This window comes from Hippocampus bargibanti, linkage group LG19 (assembly GCF_051943395.1).
Source record: "Hippocampus bargibanti isolate YZ-2025 linkage group LG19, ASM5194339v1, whole genome shotgun sequence".
Lineage (NCBI taxonomy): Eukaryota > Metazoa > Chordata > Actinopteri > Syngnathiformes > Syngnathidae > Hippocampus > Hippocampus bargibanti.
Genome location: NC_142752.1, coordinates 3,802,501 through 3,822,006, shown reverse-complemented (window position 1 = coordinate 3,822,006; position 19,506 = coordinate 3,802,501). Strand labels below are relative to the sequence as shown.

The 19,506-nt window shown below is 42.0% G+C and overlaps 3 protein-coding genes across 7 annotated transcripts in view; all 3 read left to right on the top strand.

Annotated features, from left to right (window-relative positions):
- kcnk2b (potassium channel, subfamily K, member 2b) overlaps positions 1-7,690 on the top strand; it is a 34,292-nt gene extending 26,602 nt beyond the window's left edge. For all 4 annotated transcript variants that reach the window (XM_089022654.1, XM_089022653.1, XM_089022652.1 and 1 more), the window contains 3 exons: positions 752-947; positions 2,005-2,147; positions 4,526-7,690. In XM_089022654.1, the coding sequence (XP_088878780.1) occupies positions 752-947; positions 2,005-2,147; positions 4,526-4,876 (690 nt within the window). In that variant the 3' untranslated portion in view covers positions 4,877-7,690. The remainder of the gene's footprint in view (positions 1-751; positions 948-2,004; positions 2,148-4,525) is intronic.
- Positions 7,691-7,811: 121 nt separating this feature from the next.
- LOC148883617 (adenylate cyclase type 8) lies at positions 7,812-17,072 on the top strand. 2 transcript variants are annotated; one of them, XM_089022647.1, is made up of 21 exons: positions 7,812-8,760; positions 8,836-9,265; positions 9,353-9,573; positions 9,658-9,807; positions 9,899-10,029; positions 10,134-10,245; positions 10,310-10,437; positions 10,520-10,678; positions 10,774-11,002; positions 11,079-11,249; positions 11,775-11,875; positions 11,958-12,159; positions 12,340-12,432; positions 12,508-12,668; positions 12,993-13,074; positions 13,147-13,305; positions 13,374-13,520; positions 14,106-14,198; positions 14,288-14,402; positions 14,515-14,717; positions 15,978-17,072. In XM_089022647.1, the coding sequence occupies exons 1-21, from the start codon at positions 8,605-8,607 to the stop codon at positions 16,191-16,193; spliced, it is 3,459 nt and encodes a 1,152-aa protein (XP_088878773.1). In that variant the 5' UTR covers positions 7,812-8,604; the 3' UTR covers positions 16,194-17,072. The 2 variants fall into 2 exon arrangements, with proteins under 2 accessions (XP_088878773.1, XP_088878772.1); XM_089022646.1 differs by having other exon boundaries at positions 8,836-9,573.
- Positions 17,073-17,538: 466 nt separating this feature from the next.
- The window catches only part of parp1 (poly (ADP-ribose) polymerase 1), a 12,665-nt gene continuing 10,697 nt past the window's right edge, over positions 17,539-19,506 (top strand). The window contains exons 1-3 of the mRNA XM_089022595.1: positions 17,539-17,792; positions 18,623-18,788; positions 18,857-18,975. Coding sequence (XP_088878721.1) covers positions 17,670-17,792; positions 18,623-18,788; positions 18,857-18,975 — 408 coding nt within the window. The 5' untranslated portion in view covers positions 17,539-17,669. The remainder of the gene's footprint in view (positions 17,793-18,622; positions 18,789-18,856; positions 18,976-19,506) is intronic.

Sequence of the window (19,506 nt, the reverse complement as noted above, 5' to 3'; positions counted from 1 at the left end):
ACTTGCTGTTGACTGAAAATGAGATCAAAGTTGCTCCTGCGGCATTTATTTATTTATTTATTTATTTATTTATTCGTGTATTTAGTTAGTTAGTTAGTTAGTTATTCAGGAGTTTTTGTGACAGTTCTGTAGTTTTCAAAACCATTTAAAATTTTGGGGTGTGGGATAGGGGGTAGCATAAAATGCTGGGAAGTCTAAATATCGGTAACTACGTTCCTCTCATCATCTTCATCATATGTTTGTGCCTGTCGCTCTCAAGACGGCGGCGAAAGACCCTCAGTCGGTGAGCAGCATCATTTTCTTCCAAGGTAGTGCCGCGAAATTTTCCGCTGATGTTTCGGTCCATTTGAAGGAGGAAGAAGCGTCCCCAAAAGTGGTCACATCAAATGGAACATCAAATGTTGGAAGGTTTTTGGTAAAATTGTGAACTATGTACGAGTGAATTACGGCGATGTGGTATAATTTGCCTTTCATGATTTCACTTTTGACAATTTTGGGCTAAAAGGCGAACACGTTTTTTTGTTTGACTCACTTTGGAGACTAGCAAGAGGCGGCCATCTTGCGGCCTACTTTATAATAATACATTTCATTTATAAGCGCCTTTCAAAACTCTCAAGGTCACTTTAGAGCGCCTCGTCGCTGACCCCGAGTGCATGCATGTCAAAGAGAAAAGGCAAAATAAAGGAATTCAAATGCAACCAAAATGAATTGCTTCACTGGTGTCATTCTTCCTGGTTGTCTCCAATCCCAGAAGTGGAAAGTTAGCCAGACCAAGATCCGCGTCATTTCCACGTTGCTGTTCATCCTGTTTGGCTGCCTCATCTTCGTCGCGCTGCCGGCTGTCATCTTCAAGCACATTGAAGGCTGGAGCACGCTGGAGTCCATTTACTTTGTGGTCATCACGCTCACCACCATCGGTTTTGGAGATTTCGTCGCCGGGGAAAAAGGTTTTTACTATTCCTTTAATTATCTTGGAGAATTATATAATTTCTTTAATTTCATATTATAAAATTACAGAAAAAAATAATTTGGTTTGAATTTAGTTTTAATCACATTTTTATGAGTTTTTTCTTGAATTGAAATTTTGAGTTTTACGTTTTCATTATTTTTTTTTTCAAAACATCCACTGTTTTTCCTTGAGATTATAAAATTAATCTTGCAAATGACACAAAAAAAACACAAAATTAAATTAAATTAAATATAATTACATTACAGTAAATTAAAATTAAATTATAATTACATTAAATTATAATTAAATTACATTCAATGCAATTACATTAAATAAAATTAAATTACACTAAATTTAATAATAATAATAATAATAATAATAATAATAATAATAATAATAATACACACGCGCCAGCGTTCACTCAACCCAGAATAACTGAAATAGATAGAAAGCTAGCCATCCAGCTAATAGATAGCTAACTAGATAGCCAGCTATCCAATAATTAGCTAGCTAGATAGCCAACTATCCAATAATTAGCTAGCTTGATAGCTAACAGATAGCCAGCTTGCTAGCCAGACAGCTAATAGATAGCAAATAGATAGCTAGTTAGGTAGCCAGCCAGTTAGATAGCTTTATAGCTAGCTAGTTAATGATGCACGGTAATGTACTCTAATATTTTTCATGTCAGATTATGATTGTTTCAAGTGCAATTCTGTTTTATTTCTTATCCATAAATGTAGCACATATTTTTCAAAATGATAAAAAGTCAAATGATATCAAATTAAAACAACGTCAACTCACCTGTCGCTTTATGATACGTAACTGCGTCAGCTCCATTCTGGGATACTTTCCAAACCTGCCATTTACGTCATGAGAAATGACTCAGTCAGTACCAGACAACTTTTATTCTACTCTTCTCATAAACTCCGCTCATTTAACTGGAAATATATATTTATTTTCTAAATGTACTTTCCGCTGTCCCTTTTATTTCCTGAATTCAAAACCAGAATTTACATTTCTCCATTCGCTAACTACCTTCTGCAATGCTTATGCAGGAGGTTCCGAGAGCCCCGAGTACCTCAAGTACTACAAGCCAGTGGTTTGGTTCTGGATCCTCGTGGGTCTGGCCTACTTTGCCGCCGTGCTCAGTATGATCGGGGACTGGTTCCGCGTCATCTCCAAGAAAACCAAGGAGGAGGTATGTGTGTTGATTTTTGCGTTAAAGTCATGTGGATGGGCTTTTAAAAATTCCTGTAAAGCACAGGTGTTTAAGTCAAGGCCCGCGGGCCAAATCCGGCCCACCATACCACTTTTTTCGGCCCGCGAAATCAAATCAAACTTGTGAAATTCCATGACGCTTGCTAAAATCATCGCCAAAAATTTCATATTTTTGGATGTAAAGTCATTATTCTTGACTTCAGATTTGAAAATTAGTTATTCATTAATTTATTGTGCACTATATGTGATATGTGGAGGGGATGAAACATGCTAATGGCGTCCCCAAATTCATAACGGCCCTTGAGCGTAAACCATAACTACAATGTGGCCCGCGGCGAAAAAATGACTGACACCCGTGCTGTAAAGTGAGATTTGTTTTATTTTTCTCCCCGATGATAAAGAATATATGACTGAATATTGTGACATTGCATGTCAACATGTTTAGACTCCAAAACCCTGACTCTTGCTGACAATTATTAGCATGTCAAATACATTTCCTATTTTATACTCGCCTGAAGCTAGCAAAGGGCGTTTTTTTTCTGTGCCCGTTTGATTATTTTCAATGCGGAAAGCCTAGTTTCTTTTTGTTTAATGTTTATTTTGACACTAAACCTCCATTGGGACCCTTTCATTTACAATGAGCCACTTTTTTTGATTGTTGACAAAAGAACGGAGTTCAAGTCCGTGTACCGGTTGTCTGAATTGAATATTTATTTAGGTCAAGTTAATAGAAAAACAAGAGACTTTGCGGGGTATTTTTATTTCATACTCTTTCCTTCAAACACAATCTACGCATGCTGTAGAGTAACAATAAGGTACATCATCGCTCGCAGAAGCTTCATCATTTATTTACACAGCGAACTGTATAGAGAGAGCATCGCACGGTACCGTACAGTACATCCACGGGCTGTCTTGTTGCGTTCTCCACAAATTCCCCCCATGGGGAATTGCTGTTTGCCCAATTAGGTTTTCTCTCTCTGTCGGCCGCTCTGCTGTGAATTCCAAGATATCCAAAGTGTGAATAAGGAGTTGGAAGCACGTAGTCAAACAGTGTGAGCTGCGTAGGTGGGAGACATATGTTTTCACCTAAATAGGCTGAAGCTTTAACCGAGCACGTGTCAGAACCTTGTAAATAAATAAACAGGCCGTAGAGACCTGACGGAGCGCCTCAATTAATAGAGCGGGAGAGACGAGGAAAGAGTACGTCAAATATATAAAGGATGCACGGGTCCGTATGTGTTGGTTTCAGCCTTGTCCAAGTTGGACTTTTTAATTATGCTTCATGTATGGCCTCAACAGGGGTGGGAGTGGGTGAGGTGATAGTAGAAATGAATCAAAATATTTTCGTCATCATTGCCATTATAGTATTTATATTGTTCTTCTAAATATAGATTATTATTGCAACAAATATTTTGATTTTATTATGATTTTTTTGGTCCACAAGGGGCACCCTAGTGCACTTTACTGATCAACGAGAAGGTTTCTTCAGCCGTCATCTGTACTTTTTTGAAGGTGTCGGACGTTTCGCCTCCTATCCAAGAGGCTTCGTCAGAGAACTAAAGTCTTACTGGTCGTATCGGCCCTATTTATATATCCCTAATGTCCAGACATGGCGGCGCCGGACACAGCTATGATAGGTCCCTACTCTCAGGTTGGGGGGGAGCAGAGGACCACTCCCTGTGGCCCCACTGATTGCTCCTACATTCCTGACTAACGATTGGACTGGACTAACGACTGGCCTGTTAAATTAAATTAAATTAAATTAAATTAAATTAAATTAAATTCAAAACAGTTGCATTCCATTCAATACAATTGCGTTCAATTGCATAACAATTAATTTACATTAATTTACATTAAATACAATAAAATAAAATAACATTAAATACAATTAAATTACATTAAATTAAATAATAGCCTGAATAATAATAATAATAATAATAATAATAATAATAATAATAATAATAATAAATAATAATAATAGGAATGATGATGAAATAATACAATAATAATAATAATGATGAAATAAAATAATAATATAATAATAATAATAATAATTAGAAGAAGAAGAAAAAGAATAATAATAAGAATAATAATACTTATTATTATTATTATTATTATTATTATTATTTATCATTTGGACACTGGTCAACACTGCCGAGTACAATTATTAAATTCTTATCACCACAGTCACTCTTTATTTTATAGTCAAGAAACATTTTGTCGACTACTGAGACAATTTTAATGTGAAATGTATTCGAATGGTCAGCCTGTAGCCCGGCAGCCTCCTTGGGGTCCTGATCTTAGCATATGTAAGCCTCAGGCGTGCGTTATGACTAATTTGTCAATCTGTCACCGCAGGTGGGCGAGTTCCGGGCTCACGCCGCCGAGTGGACGGCCAACGTGTCGGCCGAGTTCAAAGAAACCCGACGGAGGTTGAGCGTGGATATCTACGACCGCTTCCAGCGCGCCGCGTCCATCAAGCGTAAACTGTCCTCGGAGCTGGGCATCAATGCCTCCATGAACCAGCAAATGACACCCGGCAAACGGACGCTGTCGGCCAACCTCGGCGAAGACCGTGAGGCATACGCCAACTTGACTCTGTCCCTCACGCCGGGAACCCTGACCAGAAATGGCAGCCTCTTCCTCAATGGACTCAGCCCAGACTTTGCCCACCGGCTGGAGGTTGCTGTGGTTGAAAATCCCAAATGAGGCCCCAAAAAACTTTTACCAAGAAGGTACTGTGACGTTTGCAAGCTTGCCTCATCATTTATGTGCCAATACGGTCACCTTAGATGTGTACTCATAAGAAATAAGTAGGATACTGTACAAAAAACTAAAAATGAGGCACATCCAACATGGCCAGCATGAAGAAAATCACTCCACAAATATGGCCGCCGAGCAGTAACTAATTCCCCTCAAAATGTCCGACATGATTCCAAACACTTCACAAACAGTGACAGCTTGCCGATAAACACATAATTCATTTATGGTCGACACGCGTAATCCAATGGAGTCCACAAACATGGCCGCCGCACCTGATACTCATACTCCATCATAAAGATGGCCGATCAACACTTTCCACAAAGATGGCCGCCGTTAAAAAATGATTAACAGGTGACATCTAAAAATTAATCCCATGTACAACTAATTGATCTGCGTTTGAATGCAACACCCCTGAATTGTTGTTTACATCACAAGCAAGACGCCTTCACACACAAAAAAATGGTAAATCTAGAAAGCAATAGATGGAATTGTGCTCATCTACTAGCAATTTACCCACGAGGCCCAGACATCTGCATCAGATTAAAGAGGATCCTCGTCAACGAATCACACATACATAAGGAATGTTCTTGAGATAATAGTTTTATTTAGATCTGAATGTATTTCTTTATTTATTTATATCTCACGATGCATCATATGCCTCGGATGTTTCCACTCTGTTTTGCTCCCTCGCACCTGAGATGAAAATGAATGTTGACATTTTTTTTTTTCTCCTCGATGACTGACAGGCGCCTCCTCATCCCTGAGGACTCGCTCACGTGTGCCTTACTGGAAAGTCCGCCATCAACATGCATGAAACACATAGACGCAGTGTACTGTATGCATTGTAACGAGCTGTACCCTGGCCAATCTGTGAAAACGTCCACCGGGATTCAGAAAAACAAGTAGGACATACATAGTGAAGCTCTGTTTATTATGGAGGGAAATGTGGCGTTCACCAGGGGTCAATCCCAGAGCTCCTAAAATATGAAGATCCACAAAAATTGAAGAACAGATCATTTTAGATTGGATTGGATTAGCCATTATTAGTCTCTCAGTGGAGAAATTGACATTTGACAGCAGCAAAGTTTTGCTGTGTACTTTTACCTTCCCACATGCTTTAAACACATTTACCAACGCACTTGTTGTAGGATTCTTTCGCACTTGTCAATCACCCTGCAGAATGTATCGACTCGTGTCTTCAAGTGTGTTCTGGTGTCTTTGCACCCAGAAAGATTCACGCTTTGCCTAAATCATGATTTTGTCAAGTGTTGCATGCAAGTGTAAACGTTAACCGACTGTGCTCGTGTAAGAAATCGCATCATCCGTTTGTACGGCAGCAATATTGGCGCCGGCGTTCGTAGTGTCCCTCACTTCAAACTATCAGACTGATTTTTCAAACATTTTCAATGAACTGTTTTTATATCAAAAAAATATTGTAGCTTGTTTTGTGTATGTGTGTGCGTGTGCGTGTGTGTGTGTGCGTGCGTGTGTGTGTGTGTGTGTGTGTGTGTGTGTGTGTGTGTGTGTGTGTGTGTGTGTGTGTGTGTGTGTGTGTGTGTGTGTGTGTGTGTGTGTGTGTGTGTGTGTGTGTGTGTGTGTGTGTGTGTGTGTGTGTGTGTGTTACGGGGACATCTAGTGTACAAATGTAACACTAGTTCTTGTCTAAATTTATCAGAAAGGGTGGTCCTCACTCCTCATCTGGCCTTACTCGGACCTCACCAAAACGTTCAAACAGGAATGTGTGTGCGACATTTTTGACCTTTTACTTCATAAAGCCAAAGACAAATTTAAAAAGTGCGAAGCTGCGCAGCACCCGTGGAGGCAAAAGTGTCAGGCTATTTGACAGTGAGCTGATTAGTGCGCAGCTAAAGACGTTTGCCTCAATACTGATTAGCTTTCAAGGCTTGCCAAATTCACAGGTCGGGGAACCAATGGACCAAAGCCCACATATGGCTAAAGCATTTTGAATAAAATGTCCAAAAATGTAACTTTTCTCACAATCCGGTCTGGAATTTGCACATTAGGCAGTAAAAAATGATCGACAGCTCGATTTACAATTTACACCCAAATTCAACATATAAAGTTGTGCTCAGAATTTTAACATGAAGGATTAGTCAAAGCAAGTTTGATTTTCCTGGTATATCCCTAGTCCACATTAATATATTCTCTGAAATTGCCAACACTCAACAAACGTCACCAAAGTCTCTCAATTTATGAGCACAAATGTAGTTTTTGTACACACTTGCCAAGTGTATAACTGATTTGGCTGCGGTGGGCAATAATCGGCCTAATTGCCTTAGGCTCACTCTGCCTCTATTTTTAGAGGTACGATTCTCAGCCGCCTTGGGTCTGAGCTGCTGTGTACAGCGTCGCACCGGGACAGATGGGAACTTGTTGGATCATCCTTACAGAAGCTTTGATTGTGTTGGGACTGAAACAGTCTTACGATCCATTGAGATCATAGCGTATCGCTTTCATTCTTTCTTCAAGTCTTTACTGTACAAAGGAATAGTTTAATTGGGAAAATCTGGTTTTAACTTGAAATGTACCAAATTGTGTCATCTGCTTTTATGGACGCCATACCATAATGAGTCAACCTTTATTTCCAACCTCCTCGTTTCAGTAGCGACAGTTTTGTTTGTCCGATCTGTAGCTCCACTCAAACACAAGCGTTTGTACACTTATCAGTCTCATCTGAAATAAATGCAACTAACAAAAAACACTAAATTTTGCAGTCCAGCTTTGAAGAGATTTCCCTGGCTTGGTTTGGTTGTCCAGACCAGAGAGAATGGCTGCGTATAGCTATGGTGCATTCTCACAGATACAGAAGTGGACTAATTAATCCTCTTTACACTCCTCATCACTGCTGTCCTGCTCCCTCACAGTTTTGGACTTCCTTTCAAAGCAGGTGGTGATCGACAATCCCGCTTCTTGTGTTATGCCTGAGTATTCCCATCTTTTTACGGATCGTATGCAACGGAATCTGGAAAAAATGGATTGTTATGGGCTGGCTGCCCATATCAAGGCGAAAGCTGAACACGAGCAGCGGATATACCAAATGCAACAAAGAACAGGTCAGTTTGGGGACTTTAATGGACGCGACTAGTCTGGAGCCATTCAGCAGTCTCGAATCTTTAGAAAGGTGGTTTACCAGAGCACAGTTTAAATAAGAATTTAGCTTTGTGAAGAGGATGAACCCTCTCAGGTGATTCTGTGTTATGATACACAACATGGAATAAGGGTAAAACAGAACTCCATAAGGCACCCTGAAACTGGGATATACCAGAGCATCACAGGAGTGTTCTGGTTGGTCCAGATTTCAGGGAATATTGAGAGATCATGTTTGGAATTGAACTGGTGACAATGCAAGTGACTCACGGGTGAGTACAGTTTACATTTGTAGCCCAAGCCACCTGGAGGACATTAACTCAGGGGCATTAGAGCCAGCTCATGTCTAAATCTGGCCACCAGATCATTGGTTCAAAAGCTTCTGGTAGCACGTGGACTCAACCAGGTTGTCCAATCTGGTCCTCTGTAGACTTGGTTGTCGCCGTGCAAAACAAAGGTACTAAATCAATCATATTGAAAAGTATATTTGTTCGCTTTGTACTGACACTCCTTCTGCCTCAGCCAGGTTGTCATCCACTCCAGCAACTGGAACTTGGTAGCATACCATGGTGACTTTTTCAGAGACAGTACCGGTCTTCCCAATGGAACTGCGTGAGCCCCCTTGCCTGACAGCTACTCTGTCGCCGGGGTTGAGGCGTAAAAAGATGCTCTGGCAGAATGCTGTAAAGCACATCATCATCCAACAGGAGCTCAGCGCTCAGGTGAGTGATTCATTCCCACAGTTGGCGTCAGAATCTGGAAATAACTAATCAACGTGCTATTTTTCTGTGTGACAGGTCGGCGTGGAGCCAGCTCGCAAAATCTTTGTGACGGATGCCTATATGGAAGAAATCAACCGCCAGATCCGCAGCAAGGCTTCACGTGGAGTCAAGCGGCGGTCCTCCACATTTCGAGTACACCCTGCCCACCTCCGCGGCTCCATGAGCCACAGTATGGGAGGGTCAAGCGGGAATGAATACGCCAGCGATGCCGACTTTTTTGTGCATTGGGGCCGCATTATTCACGGTATCTACATCCCAACTTTGAGACACACCTTCAAGTCCAAAGACCTGGAAAAACTCTACCAGCAGCACTCCTCTCACCAAAGACGTAACTCCTTAGCCATCACCAATGTGATCGATGCCATGGCCAAGCTGCAAATCCTGGTTTTGTACCTGGCTTTGGCACCCGAGGAGATCATGGAACCCCTCCGTGGCTGTTTGACGTGTGCGTTCATGGTGTTTGCCATCGCGCTATGCCTCGTTGTGCTAACCTTCAAGGACTCCATGTCACCGAGATGGCTTCATTACACAGGCTTGGCCAGCTGGCTCTCACAGACTGCACAGGTATTGGGAGGACTGGTATACGGGCTAGAAAAAGATCCGTCGTGGTACCTTTTGTTTACCCTGTTTGCCACATACACGCTGCTGCCATTACCGCTTATGTGGGCCATGTGCGCCGGTTCACTGACGTCGGCGTTGCATCTAATAGTGGAGATCATCTACTTCTGGAATGACACGGTACTTCTAAGAAAGGTGACTTTTCTTCAAATGTTAGAACCTCACTTTTCAAACTTTGGACAATTCTGGGTAAAGGCAGTGAAACTCTCTTGATTGTAGGTTTTCGCCAAAGGCCTTTTGTATCTGGGTATGAACACAGCTGGATTCTTCATTCACTACCTGACCGATCATTCACAGCGTCAGGTGTTTTTAGAAACACGTCGTTGCATCGAAGGTCGCCTCAAACTGGAGCAAGAGAACCAGAGACAGGTCGGACAACTGCATTTGACACAGCGCTATCTAACAGGTAGTATTTAGATGATCTTTGACCTTAAATTTCTTTCACATTTCTACACGATAGGAGCGTCTAGTGTTGTCCATCTTGCCCCGGTTTGTAGCCTTAGAAATGATTGCTGATATGAGCTTAATGGAAGATGAGCTCATTCCTCAAGAGTTTCACAAGATTTATATTCACCAGTACAAAGATGTCAGGTAATTACGAAAACGCCACCTTTTGCGTCTTAACGGATGCTTAGTGCATGTTGGTTATCTCTAAATGTGTATCAAGTACTACGGTTGGTCTCTCTCTTCTGCAGCATCCTTTTTGCAGATATCAAGGGCTTTACTCTGCTATCCATGAATTTGTCAGCTCAGGATTTGGTTCGGACCCTCAATGAGCTCTTTGGACGCTTTGACCATTTGGCCGAGGTGTGAACCCGAGCCCAATTTTCCTCACGTTTTGTTTCCATGTACTTAGCTGTCTTTTTGACAGGAGCACCAGTGCCTACGAATAAAGATACTCGGGGACTGTTATTATTGCGTTTCCGGGGTGCCAGAACCTCAGCGTGCCCACGCCCGTCACTGTGTCGAAATGGGCCTGGCTATGATTAACACCATACGGTTAGTCCAAGTATGACGACTTGTTGATCACGTCCGGTTGCTACTGAAGCGAGTCTTGATCATGTTCCATCTCGCCGATCAGTTCTGTCCGCAAGCAGCTGAACTTTAATATGGACATGAGGATTGGTATCCATTCAGGGTCAGTCTTGTGTGGAGTGCTCGGTCTACAGAAATGGCAGTTTGACGTTTGGTCTTGGGATGTGGGCATTGCCAACATGTTGGAGGCAGGTGGAATACCAGGGTGAGGGGTTTTATTGTGTTACTCCTTCTAGGTACAATTAGAGGGCATAAATCATAAGAACAGCAGCTCACTGGTGAATTTGTTTTCCTCCACAGGCGCATTCACATCTCCAAAGCGACTCTGGACTGCCTTGAAGGCACTTACCAGACAGAGCCTGGACATGGCGCTGACAGGAACGAGTTCCTACGACGACACAACATCGACACGTTTCTCATTTGTCCCCATGAGGACATCCATGTAGTTGATCACAACGAGCCTCGCAACGTCCAGAAAACAAGTCGCGCCCATGAATTTCCATTTGTCAGTGCCATTGACATGAATAGTGTACGTTGGGACTCGAGCACCAATGGCTTCGCAGGCGCTCTTTGCGCCAATTTGCTCAATCTCATTTTCATCGTAGATCTTGGCTTCATTCACAAACGGATCGCTGCCCAACATTTGGCCATCCACATCCAAAGAAATCAACGAGCGCATCAAACACGCCATCGAGGTTTGCAGCAGCGAGCGTATGCATAAGGAACACATCACTCCTTTCTCACTGGTATTCAAGGACATGCATGTTGAGGACATGGTAAGGTCTGTTAATGTAGACGGTGATGCTCTTCATTGGAAGATTGTATGACGCGATGGGAATGCAGATGTTGTCTTGAACGGTCATGTCGTTGTTCCCACCCATATCTGTTTTGATTGACCTAGTACAGACCGATGCCCTTTCTGATTCCACTTTCTCAAGGCTTCTGAAATTGATGAAAAGATGTCGTCTCATCTTTCTCTAACTGTTTCCTTCTGGGATTTGATATTCAAGAAATTAGATCTATGTCTGAAGTTACTGACTAATTGCTTCCACAGAGGAAGAACTAGAACGTCACAACCTTTACTTAAACATGTTAATTGTTGAATTGGCAGTTTTACCAAGACAATATCCAGCTGATTTGGGGCGGGAGGTGGTCACCAATCAAATTTTGACAAATCGCTAACTTCCAATAGGAAATGTTTGCTGACTTTGAGAGTCTTGAATTCATGTTGCACACAGCACGTGGTGAAAGTGTCAGCTAATGATGCTTGACATGCAACCCTTTTTTGTGAAATACTTCAGTTTTCCCAGATGAGAGACGAAATGTTCAACTCCAACCTGCTCTGCTCCTTCATCATGCTCCTCTTTGTCATGGCCGCCCAGGCCCTCATCCCGGCACCTAGGTAGGGAATTGTCAACACTCTCTGCACTTAAAATCTTCATTCCAATGAGCTGCTTTGCATCATTTATTTATATTTTTTGTAGGCTGTTTCCAGCCATTCTGCAATTTTCCTTGTTTTTACTCACCTACACGCTGCTTTTGCTGTTGGTGCTTGCGGAGGAGTTTAAGTGGAGTCCCATCACACTTCAGCAATTCTGCTGCTGGATCCATGAGAATAACAAAGCTCGAAATACGCTCACCCTTGCCGCTGTGGTCATCAACTTTGGTTTAGCCTCCACAGACATGGTGAGAGACAGCGTAAAACTGCATCAGATGTTTTGAATAGAATATCTTTTTTTTGTGTACAGTAAATATTGTATGTCAATAATATATCAGTGGTTTGTAGAAAATCATAATAATACAAGACACTGAAATCAAAGAAGTCATCGTTTCCTTTCTGTGGGTTTTTTGGGGGTATTCGTATAGCTATGGTGCATTCTCACAGATACAGAAGTGCATAATGAGATCGAAACGCCAAATGCTGCTTCACGTTCACTCACCGTCTGTTCATACCCAGAGGTAAGTAACCATATGTACTTGTAAAAACACATTTGCATTCTTGGAGTTGAAATATCACTTCCTTGTCTTCTTCAGGTGTTTGTTCTGAGCGGCGTGATCGCCATGGTGACGTGCGCTGTATTTCTTCGTCTCAACTCTTTGCTGAAACTGGCCGTATTGCTGCTGGCTGTGGCCGTCTATTCCTACCTCATCCATCTGGCCTTCCTTTCTCTCGCACGCCAGGACATGCCGCACAGGTCAGACTTGGATACAAAGCGTCCTTTTCACCAGTGGATCATGGTGAAATATGCACGTCCGTTACAAGCTAAATGTTGAAAGCAAACACGCAAGCTGTAGCATCCATTGACGAAAGAGATTGTCTCACATCTCATGTCCCATGTAAATCCGCTTCAATTCCAAGCCGCGGCAGTTCCACATACGCATCGGCGCTATGCGTTGACGCTCTTTTCTTCTTATCTTGGGCTCCTCAAGCCTTGCATCCATCCAGCCGTGGACTGTCCAACTGTTGGTTCCTTTATCAATCCATACTTTCATTTTTGTATATGTTTATTCATGCACAGGTCTCATTATGTGAGAAGAAAAGGAATCTCTATCCTTCTTCTGGTCATGTTCATCGTCGCAGTCTTTTACAACGGACGCCAGGTACTGAGGTCCCCCTTTTTAATGTCTTTTGAAAATGAAATCGAGAACGTCACACTTGGAATTGCTCTCCAGTGGGAAGCCACCGCCAGGCAGGACTTTCTGTGGCGTCTGCAGGCTCAGCAGGAAGTGGAGGACATGAGGGAGCTCCGGGAGCACAATGAATGTCTCCTACATAATATTCTGCCGGTCCATGTGGCTCGGCATTTTTTGGATCGTAGCAAGAATGATGAGGTAGATGTAAAATAATATCTATTGGTTTTCATCAATTGCAGGTGAAGAATGAAGAATATTTTTTGCAGGAACTTTACTCCCAGTCCTATGATGAAGTAGGAGTAATGTTTGCATCCATTGCTGGATTTAACGAATACTTTGAGCAAAAGGAGATCCGACACGAAGGCGTGGATTGCCTCAGACTTCTCAACGAGATTATAGCTGGCTTCGATGAGGTGAGTGTATGATGTGTTCCAGCTTTTAGGGAAGGATGAGGACCGGGGGTGGGTTCAATAGACTTGGCTGTGGTACAAACAGACACACAACAGACCCCCTCCTCCCCACCCTGACAGCACTGGGTAGCTCCTTCAGCCAGAGACTGTTACACCCACGCTGCTAGAAGGAGAGGTACCGCCGCTCGTCCCTACCAACTGCTGTTAGGCTTCGCAATTCTCAATGATCACATGGGAAAAAAAAACAAAAAAACTGGACACTTGACACTTGTACTGTAAATATGGGTTGATGCAATACAGCTACATACAGTAAAGTCTCGTTATATCGATATCGGATATATCGATAGTCCTGGTTATATCGATACTATTTCTGTGCACGCACGGAGAAAATTACATGCAAACAGGGTCGGATATATCGATAGTCCCGGTTATATCGATATTTTTTTCGGACTCCCTTGAATATCGATATAACGAGACTTTACTGTATATCAACCTTTCACCCAATCCCCTTTCAAATTGCTGCTGTGGACTGCAAATTTCCCCATTGTGGGACGAATAAAGGTTGTCTGATTCTGATTTGTTTGATAGTTGCTGGAGGAGTCATATTTCCAGTATGTGGAGAAGATCAAGACCATAGGGAGTTGCTATATGGCTGCTTCTGGTTTAGCGCCAGACAAACAGGTAGGGAAGGAGTCTGCTCTGCGCCTCACCCCATTTGAACCTTCCTCTACACGTGCCTGTGTCCAACTCTCTTTCAACCTCATTTTCAGAAATCTATGGATGAATGGAATCATCTGAGCGAACTGGTTCTATTTGCACTGGCAATGCAAGAAACCTTGAAGGAGATTAACAGGCACTCTGCCAAAGACTTTCAACTGCGTGTTGGTAAATTCCATACCGTGTCGAGGTCCCCTGTCTTTGGTTCAATTCACTCAGTCAGTAAGTTGACCAAAAAAAAGCTGTAGCGGATACGATAATGATTTGTTTTTCCCATTAGGCATTGCCCACGGACCGTTAGTAGCGGGTGTGATCGGCGCTAGCAAACCGCAGTATGATATCTGGGGGTCCACTGTGAACTTAGCCAGCCGAATGGACAGTACGGGGGTGAGCGGACGTATCCAGGTGCCAGAGGCTACCCGGAGAATTCTAGCAGAGTGGGGTTTTGTCTTGGAGCTGCGTGGAGAGATTTTTGTCAAGGGGGTGAGTGCTGTACAACACGCCGTCTGGGGAAAAGATAAAAGCCTGCTAGAGGTGTCGTGGTGTCAACAGTCCCAAGGTTTAGCAGTAGTGTATTATACAAAAGTATTTTGGGGAAAAAAATGCTAATAAAGTGTGATTTCAGGGCCCATTTTATATCAAGGTGTATATTATTCACTGTAAATTATGGGGATGATGAAATATACAAATCAATTCAAAAACTAGCTGACTCACTGAGTGAACGTCTAGCTAGCTGCTCGCTAGATGACCAAATAACTGAATTAATGACCATTTACAAACTTAATTGGTTCCCAGACAGAGTGTGTAAGGCGACAACTGTGTATCCCAAAAAATAATTTCCCATAGGGAACCATTAAAATGAGGATAATCCGTTCCCAGGTCTTCATAAAACATAATGTTCTACTTTCTAATTCTCTAAGCCTAAAAACTACACAAAATATACCTTATTTTATGTATGACAAATGTGCTATGGTATTACAATTAAATAAATAAACTGTACTGTATAATAAAGTCATTTTATTTAACTTTGTGATGGTCGTTGATGGCTTGATGGAATAGAGTGGCCGGTTTCATCAGCATTAAACACTTGATGAACGTAACCTTCTTCTTTCACCATCTTGAGGAATGATCCCTTGTAGGTGCTTTATCTGTCATAATTGTATCTAGTTCCTCATCAATTGTGTTCTGTTTAGCTGGGTTGATAGCTTTTTGCATCAAGTATACAGATGGCTTGTGCGAGTTATTTGTAGAGCCTGATTGATGGGATATTTTAACCTTGCAGTCTACACTCTGCCTTTGAACTATCAAAGTTGAAACTCTCTCACTGTCGTCTGCCTGTCTCTTTAATGTTTAAACCACCTCCCCTCACTGCTGCGTTCTTAACCAATCACGTGGCTTTAACCGAAGACTGGGGGCGGGGAATTGAGGACAAAAACAGTCGGCTGCCATTTTGTTGTTAGAAGAACAGGTTCGTTCGCGAACGACACATTCATTGAGGCAGCTCCGTGTACGAAAAAAGTTCGTATGCCAAGGTAAAGTTCGTATAACAAGGTAAAATGTTCATAAATTCGTCAACCGAAAAGTTCGTAAGCCAAGGTATCACTGTATTGACTAACGAACTGACTAAATCAACTGGGCCATCTCGTAGCGTAATTAGCATCCACTATCCTAAGGTGGATCGATAACTAATGCATGACTTCACTCCGATGGATGGATGGATGGATGGATGGTGTTTCCTCGCAGGTGAGCGAGTGCCACGGCAAGGTCCGCACTTACTTCATCAGTACCATGCGCAGCAAGCGGGCTAACGTCGTGACGGACGGACGCCCAGGGGGAAGGATGGATGGACGGATGACGCTGGCGGGCATCGTGTTCAGTCTAGTCCAGGCCAGACACAAAGAGAAGCTGAGGGAGACCAACGGCGGGTTCACTCTGTCAACCTCCAATCTCAAGTGTTGATGGGACAAGCCAAAAATAGTGACAGGGATGAAACTCTGCTGCGGGTGTGTGTGTGTGTGTGTGTGTGTGTGTGTGTGTGTGTGTGTGTGTGTGTGTGTGTGTGTGTGTGTGTGTGTGTGTGTGTGTGTGTGTGTGTGTGTGTGTGTGTGTGTGTGTGTGTGTGTGTGTGTGTGTGTGTGTGTGTGTGCGTGTGTGCGTGTGTGTGTGTGTGCGTGTGTGTGTGTGTGCGCGTGTGTGCGTGCGTATGTTGTACATACGGCATATACTTTATGCTACTTTAAAGCGTAATTTGTGCTTTAAAATTGTCGATATTACCAGATCAATAATCTTCTTCATCAAGGTTTGATACAGAATACCTCAAAACAACCACAACAACCTCAGTAAAGTAGGTAGTTTTTTTTTGTTTTTTTCAGTACGATTTTTGTACTCATAATTTTGGAATGTGGAAGGGGAAAACCCAGAGTGCCCAGAGAAAACCCACAAGGGGACAAGGAAACCGGAGCCACAATTGATCCCTTCACCTCTGTACGATGAGGCTGACAAGCTAACCAGTTATCCACCGTGCCACCCCACAATGATCAATACTTGTGATTATTATTTTTTTTTTAACTTAAAATCTAATGTGCTTGAGAAAACAAGTTAGGCTTTTTAGGAATCAGCGCAATAATATAATTGTGTAAAATTTACTTGTGTGTCATTCGGAAAAATATGCCCTGTTGTATTTTTATTATTTGTATAATTTGGATTTATATATGGATATTTACGTCCGTGAGAAAATGATACAGTATACTGTATTGTGGCTCTGACATATACCTTTTGTATTTATATTTCGAATGAGTATAATTCTGGGAGTGTAACGTGTTATGCTAATAAAGTCGATACAACGATTACATTCATTTCGTTTGTTTATGTAGTGCAAGCGTGTATTTGATCCTTCTGAGACTGGTAAGAGCAAATCGCATACATTGCTCCTCCATTTTGAACGATTACTTTCAAATTGATTAGTTTTGACTTCAATTTTGAGCGTCTATTCAGAACGATTACTCTAAAGTTGATTAGTGATGTCTGCAGTTTTGATGGTCTATTTTGAGCGATTACTCTCAAATCGATTACCAACACCTGGACCTTTGATCGTCTATTCATTAAAGATGGTACACATAGAAGAACTTAATCTTGAATTTATCGAAATATTTATGTTGGTAACTGACATAGCATTAGCTACAAAGGCGAAAAAATATTTAACTAAATGTGATGTTTCTCATTAGAAATTCAGAACAGCACATTGGCGTTTCGTCCCAGTGCCAGAAAACCAAACGCGAATGAGCCCTCCAGTTTTAACCATAGCCTCTTTGAGCAGGCCACCACGCGGGATTTGCCGCTCTGATTGTAATTGTTGTCTGTCGGGAAAATAAGAAACTTTTTGTTGTCTTTTTTGCTCTTCTTTTGTCCCCTTTCCCGAAACAACACAAAGTGAAAATGGCTGACTCTCAAGAGGACAAGCTCTATAAGGCCGAATATGCCAAGAGCGGCCGTGCATCGTGTAAGGGATGCAAGGAAAACATCGCCAAAGACTCGCTCCGAATGGCCATCATGGTGCAGGTTAGCTCTGTCCTGTGCTATTCTTTGATGAAAGACACTCGAGCTAAGTGGCTAACGTCAAGCGTTATATTTTAAGAAAGCTCGCATTTTCTCGCCTTACCCCCCGTTGCTAGAGTTTAAAATTATAAGGAATTATGTTAGGTATGCGGAAGCCGCTGTTAGCTTTTAAAGGCTGGCATCGCTTGTTATGAATGATGCTTCATGCAGGTTCACTTTTGCTCTTATTTAATAGGACGTGAAAGCAAAAACATATATCAAGACGATCGGGTGCAATTTTGCATCAAAATAATTGAATAAGTTATTCGAATTTATTGGCAGATCCACAGCAACGATACATACCACTATTGTCGTTTTAACTGCACTTTTGAACCCAGCATTTTTCAAAATAAATGATTAACATTGGTTTGTGAAAATTCTGATTTGCTAGCAACGTTAGAGAATATCAATCGATGTTGGCTGGTGCTCAAAAAAGGCGATTTAGAACCCTGAATATAACTAAAAATGACGTTTGAAACGGCCGATGGTACTATTATTAAAATAAGATACTCTTGATTTTGTAATGATGAATTATTATGTAAATAATTATATTGTGGCGGGCACTAGGACCAGGCATCTCACCCAGCAGGTGCACAGCAGGGGTCGTGTTTATGTTGAGAATATTTTCCTGCATTTTTCTGTTGGATCCCGATCCGCTTGGTAGCAGTTGGAATAAACACGTGTCTACAATCAGTCGTGTGTGCTCCTTCCTCAACTGCTACAATATCATACTATGTAAAGCGTGAATGTTGATGATATTTCTAGCGTTTCTTTGCTCCTTTTTCATGTGTCAGTCACCGATGTTCGATGGGAAAGTCCCACATTGGCATCACTTCTCCTGCTTCTGGCAACGAGCAGCACTCCAGTCCCCCTCCGATATCGATGGCTTATCCGCGCTTCGCTGGGAAGACCAGGATAAAGTCAAGAAGGCCATCGAAAGTGGTGGATCTACAGGAGGAGGTCAGTCCCTACAGAAATTCCGCGCGTGAACAAGAGGTCACTCATTCAGCTGTGTTTTGTCCTTGTAGGAAAAAGCGGGAAGAAAGGCGGCGGTGCGCAAGGGGAGAAAACACTCAACGGCTTTGCGGTGGAATACGCGAAATCCAACCGTAGCACTTGCAAAGGCTGTGAGATGAAAATAGAGAAGGTGGTTGTCATGTTTTGTTGTGTATTTCGCCTACTCTTGCAGTTTGTTTCTGATTTTCCTTTTATTTTTGTAATCAACTTCTGAGTGGCAAAAACTCCCCATTGCACCACTATTTTCAAAACCCTGTTCATTTATGTAGCTGGCTATTTAGCTAGCTGCTGTATCTATTAGCTATATAGCTAGCTAGGTATTACTTATCTATTTGCTAGGTATTAGCTATCTATTCGCGATGTATTAGCTATCTATTCGCTAGCTATTAGCTATCTATTGGATAGCTATCTATTCACTATTTATTAGCTAGCGAATAGCGATCTATTCGCTAGCTATTAGCTATCTATTCTCTAGCTAGCTATCTTGCTATCTATTTGAGTTATTCCGGGTTGAGTGAACGCTGGCACGTGTGGTTGCCGCTGCTCACCCACAGGAAAAAACTTATCCCGTGACTGTAAAGTGACCTTGAGAGTTTTGAAAGGCGCTTAGAAATGAAATGGATTATTATTATTATTATTATTATTATTATTATTATTATTA